The sequence below is a fragment of the Monosiga brevicollis genome, genomic scaffold (genome assembly GCF_000002865.3).
Source record: "Monosiga brevicollis MX1 MONBRscaffold_18 genomic scaffold, whole genome shotgun sequence".
In the NCBI taxonomy this organism is placed as follows: domain Eukaryota; class Choanoflagellata; order Craspedida; family Salpingoecidae; genus Monosiga; species Monosiga brevicollis.
This window is the reverse complement of record NW_001865055.1, coordinates 712136-724856: the sequence shown is the minus strand read 5'-3', so window position 1 is coordinate 724856 and position 12721 is coordinate 712136. Positions and strand designations below refer to the sequence as shown.

The 12721-nt window shown below is 54.2% G+C and overlaps 2 protein-coding genes across 2 annotated transcripts in view; one reads left to right on the top strand and one right to left on the bottom strand.

Annotated features, from left to right (window-relative positions):
• Positions 1–1526: 1526 nt before the first annotated feature.
• MONBRDRAFT_27317 (uncharacterized protein) lies at positions 1527–6603 on the bottom strand (the record flags this gene model as incomplete). The annotated part of the gene is made up of 8 exons (XM_001747658.1): positions 1527–1571; positions 1718–1741; positions 3892–3936; positions 4054–4278; positions 4410–4520; positions 4665–4750; positions 4874–5204; positions 5356–6603. 8 exons carry the CDS (start codon positions 6601–6603, stop codon positions 1527–1529), a joined length of 2115 nt encoding a protein of 704 aa, XP_001747710.1.
• Positions 6604–8139: 1536 nt separating this feature from the next.
• Positions 8140–12721, top strand: part of MONBRDRAFT_10014 (uncharacterized protein) — a gene marked incomplete at both ends in the record, with an annotated part of 6834 nt that continues 2252 nt past the window's right edge. Inside the window, 2 exons of the mRNA XM_001747741.1 lie at positions 8140–8336; positions 9942–10020. Of these exons, the coding sequence (XP_001747793.1) occupies positions 8140–8336; positions 9942–10020 (276 nt within the window). The remainder of the gene's footprint in view (positions 8337–9941; positions 10021–12721) is intronic.

Genomic DNA, 12721 nt, shown 5'->3' with positions numbered 1-12721 from the left:
CGTCGTTGTCGCATTGACATCCCTGTGCGACGGGCAATGCAAAGCAAGGCGTTCGTTTGCTGTGTGAGTGTGGCGACCCAGCGATGATGATGATGACAACACAGGGGAGGCTTCTCAGCTGCAACTCACTTGTTGGGATTGTCAACAGCACCCGCTAGGCGATGAAACTGTGTTCAGCAGCATGAACGCACGTCAGAATTGAATGCCATGATATTTTTAAACAACGGAATCACGACGAGAACAATGATCACACCTCCTTGCCAGTGATATCGCGAAGCATGACAACCATGGCAGTTTCGTTGTCGCAACCCGACCCATCGCCCGTCTCCGTGTCCGGTGCCATGCAGGCATCCAACAGTTCGGTGATGGCTGCCTTGATCACAACGCCCTTGGTAAAGCGTACACGCAGATAGTCAACGACCTGCTGAGAAGTCATTGAGTTCCAGATACCATCGCAGGCCAGGACAATAAACTCGTCGTCTTGACACAGCTCCATGACCTGGATATCAGGCAATGCCGAAACTTTCTGCAAAGACCGCGACGATCGGGAGGGCACGCACAATTGCAAGGACGTTTACATGAGGCAGCGTGTCGGCACACCCAAAGGCACTCGAACAAATGACTTCAACTGCTGCCAATGCGGACCTGATCGCGATGATCGAGCTCAGCGTTTTGCTTGTAGTTCCAGTCGCCTAGGGCGCGCGAAAGGTTGAGGCCACCCTCAATACGACCGTCACTGTCCACTGTACCACCGGCCCGTTCAATGCGCCTAAAAAGAAGAAAGGCGTGAGTCCGGTACGGCTGCAAGAGGATGCAGGTGGCACCAAGAGGCGTCTTGGGTGGTGAGTCAAGGGGCCGTCAGGTTACACACGTGCGCTCAGGCTCATCCTCGGGTTTGTGATCCTCACTCATGTCCATGGCCACGCCCTTGCGACACAGGACAGCCCTGTTGAGAACATTGAAGCAGGGAGCGAGCATGAGGTATGGTGCCTTTGATGAGCGAATACAGGCGCGATGGGGGCATCAAGACGAACCGACAATCCCCCGCATTGGCCACAATTGCCAAGCGCTCGTTGAGGAGCATGACGTTGGCGGTGGTACCAGAGCTGTAGCCCGGAGCCTCATCTTCTTGCATTGATTGAATGGCCTGCAGTGCCTCGCTACCTTCGCCGTGTTGAGCCAGGGCTGCCAGCAGCTGAGCACGGATGCTCTCACCTACAAAACACCCAGTTCCAGCACGCGTGAGTACTCAGGCAGAGCAACTGAAAAAAAAAACTCGAGTGGTATGACTTTGCAATGGACAAACGCACTGTGCTCAAATGCCTGCTCTTCAACACCCTCTTCGTCCTCATCCGAATCGTCAGCAGCCTGATCCTGGTCGTCGCCCTCTTTTGTGCTTTGCTTTCCGTCTTTGGATTGCTTCTGCTTGGAGTCCTTGTCTTTTGCCTCCTCCTCGTTGTCATCCTCGTCGTCATCATCCTCGTCATCCTCGTCGTCATCCTCGTCGTCCTCCATGAGATCGCCGGTCAAGAGTGCCTGCAGCTTGGCCCGCTTTTGATCAAGTTGCCCATCTGTTGCCGTCTCGCCGGCATTATCCGCACGCTTGCCATTGGCACGCTTGAGCTCCTGTTGGCAGGCATAGGGTGGGTTAGACGATGCTGTGAGCAAAGGCGGGGAGGCGCGGATTTTGGACAAATCCAAAATGGCCTGGTCTCACATCGATGGGAATGTCGGCATCGGCCTGAAGGGCTTCAATGTTGTCACCATCTTCCTCATCATCCTCTGAATCGTTATCATCATCGTCCGAATCATCTGGTTCACGAGTAAGAACCGGGGGGTCAGGAACGGCGGGCTAATCTGACTCGAAACAGCAGACGGTTCATGAGCACGTACTGCCAGCATGCGCAAGTTGTTGCAGCTCTGCCAGGCTTTCCTCGGCTTTGATTTGCAGATCAAGAGCTAAAAAGGCCTTTTGCAAGGCCTGGGTCACCTCGCCATTGGCAAAGCCTTCTTGTGCCTTGAGACAGTCCAGCAGATGACGGGCGACAAATTTTGATACTTCGGGACCTGTACCAAGCCAATGTGGGCCACAACAGCGGGGTCAAAGACACGCGTCCCTCAAAGGCGAACCCCCAGCATACGTGGGGCGTAACACCAACCGCCGTGGCCATCAAAAACACCATAGCAGGCCCAGGTTTCGTCAATGTCCGGAATGGCCAGGTGCGCATCCTAAACCAGGGCGAGCAAAGGGCCGGGACCGGGGGTCAGATCGCTGTGGCCACAGAAACAGAGAGCGGTGGCAGAGCCTGCCGGGCTATGGTGGTCGTCCATGGTCACACACCTCCTGGTCAGCACGCCAGCCTTGCATCGAACCGACACAGAACTTGTGGCCAAACCGATCAGCGCCTTCCTCAAACTCCTTGTCCGTGATGGGTTTTTCCAAAAACGCGCCCATGGCTCGTGGTGTTTCAAAGACAACAACCAACCGAGGCACCCAGCTGTCAATTTCACATCCACCAGCGGCCGACAACAGGTGAGGCGACCCCCTTTCCAATGTCACGAACGAGCATCCATGGGAAGCGATGCGCAGCTCATACGTACCGCAGGCAGGCAGGTCACGAGCAGAGCGATACTGTTGCAGTCGCCGCACCCTCGACAAACCGGCCGTCACGCTTCAACCCTAACCTCTCTCACATGCACCCCTCCCGATCCTGTCGAAATCAAGCAAGCAGTGCGGGGAAATCCTGTGATCCCGAGCACGCTCCAGACCAGACACCAGACGAGCTGAGCTCCTCTCTCTCTCTCTCTCGACGCGCGCGGCGCTCGTGTGTGTGATTTGGCGCGCGTGTGTGTGTGTGTGTGTGTGTGAGTGAAGAGAAACCGTGAAAGTGAGAAAAGTTTCAGAGAGAGGCTGTGCGGCTTGAAGATATTTAAGAGATATATTCTACTGAGAGTGATGATGAAGAGGTTGAGTTTAGGGGCGAGAATTACACACAAAAGTATAAAGGCAAAATCAGAGAGTGGCGTTTGTATGTAACCATATTCAGACACAAGTTTGAAATGTTGAATAATGTTAGAGAAGAAGCGCCTCGTTCTGGGAAATTTAGAGAGAGGCGGTAAGCCTACCATTGAAAGTGAATGACACAAACCTCGAGATCACCGGATCAATGGATCACATGTGTATTTGATCGGGCAGCGGGCTCTACACACCACAGCAGGATGCATCATGCTCCCCTTTCTCGCGTCCCAGTTGCAGCGGGCTGCCTCAGTTACAAGGCAGCCCGCTGCCATTTGAACAGCCTGCACCCTTTACCGTTATGCTCTTTTTGTCTTACCACATGGTTAACGTCATGTCTTTTTGTAACGTTCATCTCTGCATGTCTTCAACTCTGCACCTCTGACTGTGACGCTGTGGCTGGCTCTATCTCTGAATCCTCTTTGACTCTCTGCTATCTCGTTCTGTTTCACTTTGTAATGTATCTGGTCTTTCGCTCTGGTCTCTGATCCGTTCCACGCTCTCTAGCTCTATCTCTTTGCTTCATCTCTGTCTCTCATAATGTCATACGCGTACACATAACACATGTGCGCCACCAAGATGTACAAACAACAGCTGTTGGGTTAAGGTGTTGTCTGACATCCGTCTTCTTCGAAAGTCAATTTGCGGGACAGAGGGCTAGAGGCGCTTACGCTACGCTATGCACATTATCATCAGATTGTCTAAGAGACGGATTCGTGGCGCATAAATTAGGCGTGCTGTTCGTCGAGGTCGTCAAAGTCGGCCTCCTCCTCAAGGTGGCCGGTGCCCCCGGCATTGCCCGGGTGGTTTGGGGTCACCACCACCATGTCCTCGTTCTCCGCCTTGACCACATGCACCGTTTCGCCGTCGCGAACCTCACCCGACAAGAGCGCCCGGGCCAATGGGTTCTTGACATATTTCTAAACACGAGCAAACCGGACGCCGGCACACACAGGGTCCGCGCGTGTAAATACATGTATACCTGTCAGCAACACATGGGACAACTGCAAGCAACACTGCCAGAAGCAACGACTTACGTGAACAGCCCGGTTCAAGGGTCGAGCACCATAGGCAGGATCGTAGCCCTTCTCGCAGAGCCAAGCACGCGCCTCATCGTTCACATCGAGCGTGATGCGATGATTGTTGGCCAGCACCTGGCCCAGTTCCTCCAAACGAATGTCCAAAATACCGGTCATGTGCTTGCGGCCCAACCGGTTGAACAGAATCATCTCATCGATCCGGTTGACAAACTCGGGCGAAAACTGGTCCCGCACCTGCACATGCGCCCACCATGTCAGATACCCAGCCATGTGAGAGGCGACCCAATAGCGCGCAAGCCATCACGGGCCCCGGATAGAAGAAGCCAGATGGAAGCAACGGCAACTGTCCGTACCAAGCGGCGCATTTCATCACGCAGGCCATCGTTGTTCACATCCGACACCTCGGCCAACATGTTGGCCCCCAAATTGCTAGTCATGATCAAGATTGTGTTGCTGAAATCCACCTGCACATACGCACCACAGGACCCCACGCCATTGAGCTCTCAACCACCCACCATCGCTTACAGTTACGAGCAAAGCAAAACGAAACACATCACAACTTCTCATTCAATGTCACTCCCAAGAGTAAACAGCAACGATACACCCACCTTGCGGCCCTTGCTGTCCGTCAAGTGACCATCATCCAGCACTTGCAGCAACATGTTGCTCACATCGCGATGCGCCTTTTCAAACTCTGTGTGCGACCAAAACCGTTTATGCCGCACCAGTGAGTCCAGCGAGTGGCCTCACATGTCAGTCACACCATGACTTTAAACGACACTGCTCCGTTTTTTTTTCCTTTGACGACATCACGTACCGTCGAGGAGAATGACGGCATAGGGGCGGCGCCGAACGGCCTCGGTAAGCTGGCCGCCCTCTTCGTAGCCCACGTAGCCGGGCGGGGATCCAATGAGGCGGGAGACGGAAAACTTTTCCATGTACTCGCTCATGTCCAGGCGAATCAAGGCCGCCTCAGTGTCAAACATAAACTCAGACAGGGCCTTGCAGAGCTCAGTCTTGCCCACACCCGTGGGTCCCAAAAAGAGCGCCGACATGATGGGTCGTTTGCCCTGGGCTAAACCGGCTCGGCTCAGCCGAACAGCGTTGGACACGGCCTGTACCGCCGAGTCTTGACCCACGACGCGCTCCTGTGACAAGTCGACAAAAGAATGAAAAAAATGAAAAATAAAACAAATAAGGCATCAGAGCAGGCAAGGCGGTGGATATGTGCCAGGACATTGATGAGTGCAGTGTTTCAGAAGAAAGGCAGGGCGGACAATTCAATTCACAAGCACGCACCTGCAGGATCGACTCCATGTTGAGCAGTTTTTCGCGCTCGGAGCGGAGCATCTGGTGGACGGGAATGCCTGTGGCGCGGGACACTACTTGGGCAATGTCCCGCGAGGTGACGCGGTCACCCATGAGGCGTGTGTCGGCCGTTTTTTCCACCGATTTCTCCTCCGTTTCGAGGCGTTGCTGCAGGGCAGGAAGGTCGTTGTACTTGAGTTTGGAGGCCAATTCATAGTTACCATCACGCATGGCGTGCTCGAGCTTGAGCTTGAGGCTATCGAGCTCTTCGCGCAAGCGGGTGCGGGTGGTCAGAGTAGCTCTTTCACTTTCCCATTGGGCGGTGAGCTCGTCGATGCGAGCTTGTGTGTTGGCCACCTCGCGTTCAATGTGCGCCCGCCGTTCCTTGGAGGCGGCATCGGTCTCCTTCTTGAGGGCCTCGAGCTCGATTTTGAGGGTGAGGAGGTCGTGGTCGAGCTGATCAATAATCTCGGGCTTGCTCTCTTGCTGCATGCGGAGGCGGGAGGCAGCCTCGTCGATCAGGTCAATGGCCTTGTCCGGGAGGAAGCGGTCGGCAATGTAGCGCTCGGACTGGGTAGCGGCGGCCACGAGGGCACCGTCGGTGATTTGAACGCCGTGGTGCAGCTCGTACTTTTCTTTGAGGCCGCGAAGAATGGAGATGGTGTCCTGAACGTTGGGCTCGTTGACGAGGACGGATTGAAAGCGTCGGGCGAGGGCAGCGTCCTTCTCGATATAGCGGCGATATTCCTCGAGGGTGGTGGCACCGAGGAGCTGAAGCTCGCCACGAGCGAGGGCGGGCTTGAGGATGTTGCCGGCATCCATGGCACCATCACCGCCACCGCCAAGGCCAAGGACCATGTGCAGTTCGTCGATGAAAAGAATGTAGCGGCCGTCGGCTTCGCTGATATCGTTGATGACGGCTTTGAGGCGTTCCTCAAACTCGCCGCGAAACTTGGCGCCGGCAATGAGAGCGGCCAGGTCAAGAGATACCACTTCCTTGTCATGCATGGATGCGGGGGCGTCGCGGTTGACGAGGCGTTGAGCCAGGCCCTCCGCCACGGCTGTTTTGCCGACACCAGCCGAGCCGACGAGGCAGGGGTTGGACTTTGTGCGACGGCTGAGAATCTGGAGGCAACGGCGGATCTCCTCATCGCGCCCAATGACGGGGTCCAGCTTACCGTCGCGAGCTAGTTGGGTCAGGTTGACAGAGTAGCGTTTGAGGTTTTCACCTTTGGGCATGGCCTGCGGCTTGACCCAGCTCGAGGGTTGGCCCTGCTGCTGGAGGCTGCGGTTGGTGTGCAGACCACGCAGAGCCAAGTGGTGGCGGGCAGCCAGGACTCCAGCAGGGGCAACCAGCTGGCGATGGACGGCGCGCTGTTCTGGCCGACGAGGCGCAACTCGGGTGGCGGGTGTGTGCTGGCTCGCCAGGCGCCGATGTGCAAGCCGCGAGACGGCTCGCAGACTGCGGGCGCTTGGCGCCCCAGACGCGGGATTCATGTTTGCAACCTTGGTTCCAGAATGGGGATGGAGGAGGAAGCAGAGTGAGCAGGGAGAACCCAGGAAGCGTCAGCTTGTCAGTCAAGACGAGTGAGATGGATGATGAGAAAGAAAATGCCACTCAAGTCCCCAGCGTTGACTTTTGTTGCAAGCGTTGCTCAACGTACGTTCCGGTGTGTGCTGTGTGTGCTGTGTGTGCTGTGTGTGCTGTGTGTGCTGTGTGTGCTGTGTGCAATCCAGTGGCTGGGCGCGCATGTGTCACCTTTGCATATGTGCGTTTTTGTGTGTCAGATGTGCCGCGCGGCAAATGCACTTGTCACCCACCCCCAACATCCAAACGTACCCAAACTAACAGCCGCCCGTCAGATCCAGTGGATAACCAACCAGCCGTCGAGCACCCAGCTACGCCACAGGTCCAGCGAGGAAAGAGGTCCTCGGCAGCACTCCAGAGCCTGCCAGAAGCGCAAAAAAAAAAAAAAAAAATCAAGAGAGAGAGAGAGAGAGGTTTCTCGTCATTTCTGGCAAGAGCAGCAATCGTCTGGGAGTCACGTTCAAACACTTGATCGTCTCTAAATTTTCGTCGGCAGATGGCTCAACCTCTGGAGTAACCTTGATTCTCCAAGCTTGTCTTTAACCTCTTTTCCACTTGTCTCTGGAAGCAGGCTCGAGTCGGCTCATGTCTCTCTACATCAGCTCGATTAATTTATCTGACATGCTGATATTTACTCTAAAAAAATCTCACTGACCTCGTCAGCTGTCTACTCCATTGCAAAATCGAATGTCCTCGTTTGAGGTTGCGAAATACATCCTGACGTCTTCATCCCGAGGGGTAGCGTCCTGGCCCGCAGCACGGCGCCCGCTTTCTTCTGCTGGCTGGCGCGGCTGGACCACTCCTCACACACACACACACACACACACACACACACACACACACACACACACACACACACACACACATACGCCTTTACGTTATTACGTAGGCTCGAGTTGCCCTGGCTCGTTGCAGCAAGATGACCAGGAAATTTGTAAAAGTGGTATGATTCTGTGCTGCATACACCCACACCCACAATTTGACCCCAAGGATCCTGCCTCGGCTCCCAACAATACGGCCCACATTTGACTTTTCTTGCTCACTCAAGGACCCGGGCTTGGCCGGATGCCAGAGGGCGCCACGTCGAAAAGGTGTCGTGCGAGCGTGGCGCCACGCAGGGCTGACCGATCGACGTCTTGGGGTTGTCCGTCACATGGGACATCGTTGTTGATGATTTGTGCGCCTTGATGGGCAAGAAAGAAGCAGGAAAGGGCGAGTGGTGGCGTGGCGGCGTGGCGCTGCCCCACGGTAGTGACCCCGCGGCATCGAGGCAACGTGCAAGAAATGGATTCTCGAGAACCCGACTGACCCTGCTTCGCGACGACCAAAGCACAGTGATACCCAGCACAGCTGCAGCAACGCCGTCCAATGCGCTGGGGTCAATGTGAGCAGGCAACGTCCAGGTGGGGTGCCGTTTATCGGAGGAGCAATTGTATGCATGCGAACAGTGCAATTCTTGGCTCAAGCTTGAATCGGTCGCGTACCCTGGACATGGCATGTGCGGGCAGCACCGCTGTCCCATGAACCCTTGATTGGCAAGGCCCCGATCAGAATGGCAGGGCGTCTAGCCAGTCAATGACTGAAGAGCAACAGTCGCCGTCGATGCCATGGCTGGAGGTTGAGCTTCCCTCATTCCTTGCGTCGAATGCCTTTTCAAGTCTGGCCCAACCGCATTGCCACTGCAGGCAGAAACCAGTGTGATGACGTAGTGCTTGTAAGGATTTGGGTCTTGTCCTGTCTCGATATCTTCCTTGCGCCCTCTTGCACACACCTATCTACGGCCACGAGTGCGACCTTGTGACCTGGTTTTCATGCCTCTATCTTTTCGTGTGGTTGTTGTTCTTCGACTGCCATCTTTGGCAGTAGTGGCACGGGGGCAAAGTGGGCTGCCATCTAACCCCCTTATGTTTGGCAGGATCACTTCGTACCTTCTGACAAAACGGTGGATGGAAGGGAGGATACTTTCCAAGTTTTACCGGGGGTTCCTTGGTACACTGGCCGCTGCCCAGCCAATTCCTTGAATCGGCATGTAGCGGACGACTGACTTAGAGGCGGTCAGACGACTCATGTGCGATGCCGCTGCTCAAATTTTCGTCATGCCATGTGCTTAAATTACCGACCAGCTCGAAGAATGAAGCCAAGGCGCTAGAAGGACTCTTTCTCAAGTCTGTATGGATGCAACGATACTCAAAGGTAGTCATGCTTGTGTCCTCCGATTTCGTCTTTTGGTCAACCAAGGTGGGATAGCCAAAGCAAACGCCGGCGCAGCCAGGTGCAACCGACACGAGCAGGAGTGGAAAGAGAGTGAGTGTGTGCGTCGAGCGAGCAAACACGACACCGAGAGGGACATACACACACACACACACACATACACACAGATAGAAAAGGCGCCCCCACGGTTGATGGGAGTGGGTACGACCGTGATGTGCTTTTTTTCTGCAACAACAGCGGCAATAGCGTGAGCTTGATGGCCACTTGTTCCCATCTATGCGGCCCCCTTCTTTTTGTGTCTGTGGACATCCACGCACACACACACACACACTCTCTCTCGCTCACATTACACAAACACACACAGAGAGTGCTGCTGCCGCAGCCCGAACAGCCGCCTAAAGAGATGAAGCAGAAGAAGAAGCAGAAGAAGAAAAAGACGAAAAAAAATTAAATTTTGACAAAGTCTTTTGTTGTTGTGCTGACCAACACTCTAACTTTTGTATGGATTTGTTTCCTTTCGAGTTTTGGCAGCGCCCCCGCTGTTCGAGGGTGATTGGTTGCGAGTGCTGGTCTGGTAGCAAGCGAGGGATGGCTGTAAACTCCATAGGTTCATCCAGCCTCTTCATGATGTTGGGGGGTAGATGAACGATCAGCAAGGGACGAAGGTATCAGCTGTTGATCATCATCACCCGCATTGACAACCATCACACTCTTCGTAGAAGAAGATATGGCTGCACACCACTCAGCATCTGAACCCAAAACCACGGTGGTCATACAGATCCGTAGCTGGCAACAGCAACGGCAATGCCTCTGCCAACGGCAGCTGGGCCACTGCCGGAGATGTGCCGGAAATGCTGGTGCGTCTCGCGAGAGGGAAGGATACATGGATCGTTGTGAGCAGCGGAAGAGGCAGAGAGAAAGACTGAGGCAGAGACAGAGCGATGAAGAGACACAATGGCCAACGTAAAAGCAAAGCTAAATCAGAGATTAGAGAGACAAACCAACAAAACAAAGAGACTGAAAGTTAGAGAGAGATGTGTGTGGCAAAAAGCCAGATTTCCATTTCACGAGACACTGCTTTGCACGACATCATCATCATCATCATCAGAGGGCTCCCCGTTCTTCCCCTCTTTGTTTGCCCGTTGAGATAGCCTCTCACACGGATGTCTTCATGATCGCTCGAGTGAGAAGGAGTTGAGGATGCGACTTTGACCATTTTTCTGTCCAAGTGGCCACCTCAACACACACTGCTCTGCCGTGCTTGACTTTTGACTTTTCAGCCCATTGCGTTCAAGCATCCCGAAGCTCCCCGCTCGTCTGCACACTGCGTTGGCCATCAACGTTTGGGGTCTGCCAGTCGGGTGCTCGATTCGGTATCCTTGTTGTTTGTCTCGTGATAGTGACAGACAGCGTCCAGATCGTGCGCTGCTGCAGGTTGGTCCCCGTTCCCGCTGCCCGCTGCCTGCTTGCACGGCTTGCCCGACCCGGCCACACAAACATGCCTTGACACACCAAGACACGATCATTCCACCGCCGTTACCGGCAGAAGGAGGCCTGCCGCCCCAGCATACCACTCTATCAGATCCTGAGTCGTGCTGACCAAGTACCCCTCTCTCACTCTCACTCACACACACACACACACACACACACACACACACACACACACACACACACACACACACACAGCACCAGCCCGTTACTCCAAATACATATCGCATCAACATGATAGACATGCCCTCGTACCCGCTTTTGCGCCTGTGCTTTTCCATGGACATCCTCCCTCTTCTGCCAAACGACTTGCCAAGATCGATTATGCCTGCCAATCCGTGCCCGGCTGCTTCTCGTCCTTTACACCATTCTGTCTTCCTGGTCCCTTTCACACCATTGATGGCAAAGGAAGAGGAAGAGACGAAGCAGCACACGCCTGAACTGCTCTCGTGAAAACGTGCAATACATGCGTGTGCGCGTGTGATTTTCATGTCGGCTTGCTCAGATCTCTCTGACCATTGTCTGTCTGATGCTTTTATACCGTCCTGCTTCGTCGCTCGTTTGTGTCTTCTTGCTCTCTCTTTTCATCTTCCCGTTCTCGTTCTCTCCCGGGTGATGGCCATTTCGCCTCAACGCATGCATCTTCCCAACAACAAACAACGCTTCTGGTTTTGTGCGGTCTTGCCAAACTTGCCGGCGAGACACCCAGTCAACCGCCAGCTACCTTGTCCCGCTGCCCTGAGCACACACACACACACCCGGCTCCAGCAACGATTGTTCTGTTCTGATCTTCAGCGCCGCCTGCCATCAGCATCAGCGTTTGTGTGTTGAGCCTGGACACCTTCTCTTTGGTTCCTCCTTCCCTTCACACACACACACACACACACACACACACACACTTTCTAGTTGTGGTCCGTAATACATGAGATTGCGACTGTGACTGCTACTGCGACTGCGACTGTAACTGCTCTGCTACTATGACAACATGTACTATGAGCTGCTTCTTGTTCTTCCTCCTCCTCTGCCTCATCCTCTTCTTCTTCTTCTTCTTCTACACTTCTTCTTGAACTGCTTCTTCTTGCATCTTCATCCATTTCGCTACCTGCCTGTGCACTCTAAATTTCCCAATCTCTCTTTGTGGTGTTTTGTCGACTTTTCTCCCAATCTCTCTCTTTGTCGACTTTTTCTCTTTGTCACACATGATAACAATTTGTGACCCAAAGTCGCCTTGACTGACGCGTTAACACAAGCAGAGCGCGAGAACAAAAGAATGTGTGGATGTGGGCTTTTTTTCTTAGATTTCTTCGCGTGGGGTGGCGTAATGTATTGAAGGTGTGGACCCAACACCAAACACGAGTGGTGGTTGTGTTGACATGATGTTGGCTTCCAAATCTCGGTTCTGCTCCTCTCTGCTCCTCTCTACTCTGTTCTGCTCTGCTGAGCTGTGCGGCTGGAGTGGTGTACTTGTCTTCGGCGGTGCGGGGTGATCTGGCAGCTCAGTGTCTCCTGGACGCGAAGCTGTACAGACGGGGCACACCTCGCCGTCCGTCGGTCGCTTCCCTCTTTTCGTTCGTAAGACAAGTCCAGCTCCGTCGTTTTTTGTGTGCATGTGTACGTTGGAATTTTGATTCCCATAAGCCACCCATCCGTTTTTCCGACTCCCCAGACTGCACTCTGTCTGTGTGTGTGTGTGTGTGTGTGTGTGCGTAGTGGCTTTTGCACAATCTGTCTGTCTGCTGTCGTCACCGGTGGGGCCACTCATCTCGTTCCGGTCTTGATGGGTATAATACTCTGACCACCTCTCCCACACATCACACCACGAGCCACCTCCGCTCTTGTCTTGTTCTCTGGCATACTCCTGCTTTGGTATGCCAATATCCATGCCGATGTGGTCATGGTGTTTGGTCCGTCTGCCGCTCTGTTCGCCGATAACGTTGTGCCCATTCTTTGTTGCTGGGGGGGTTGGCCTGCCATTCATCTTTTTCTGACCACTCTGAGCTTTAACTTTGGCCTGCATCATCCCCCCACTTCCCCCAACCTCGATTCCTTTTCCTCGATCCCCCCCATCAA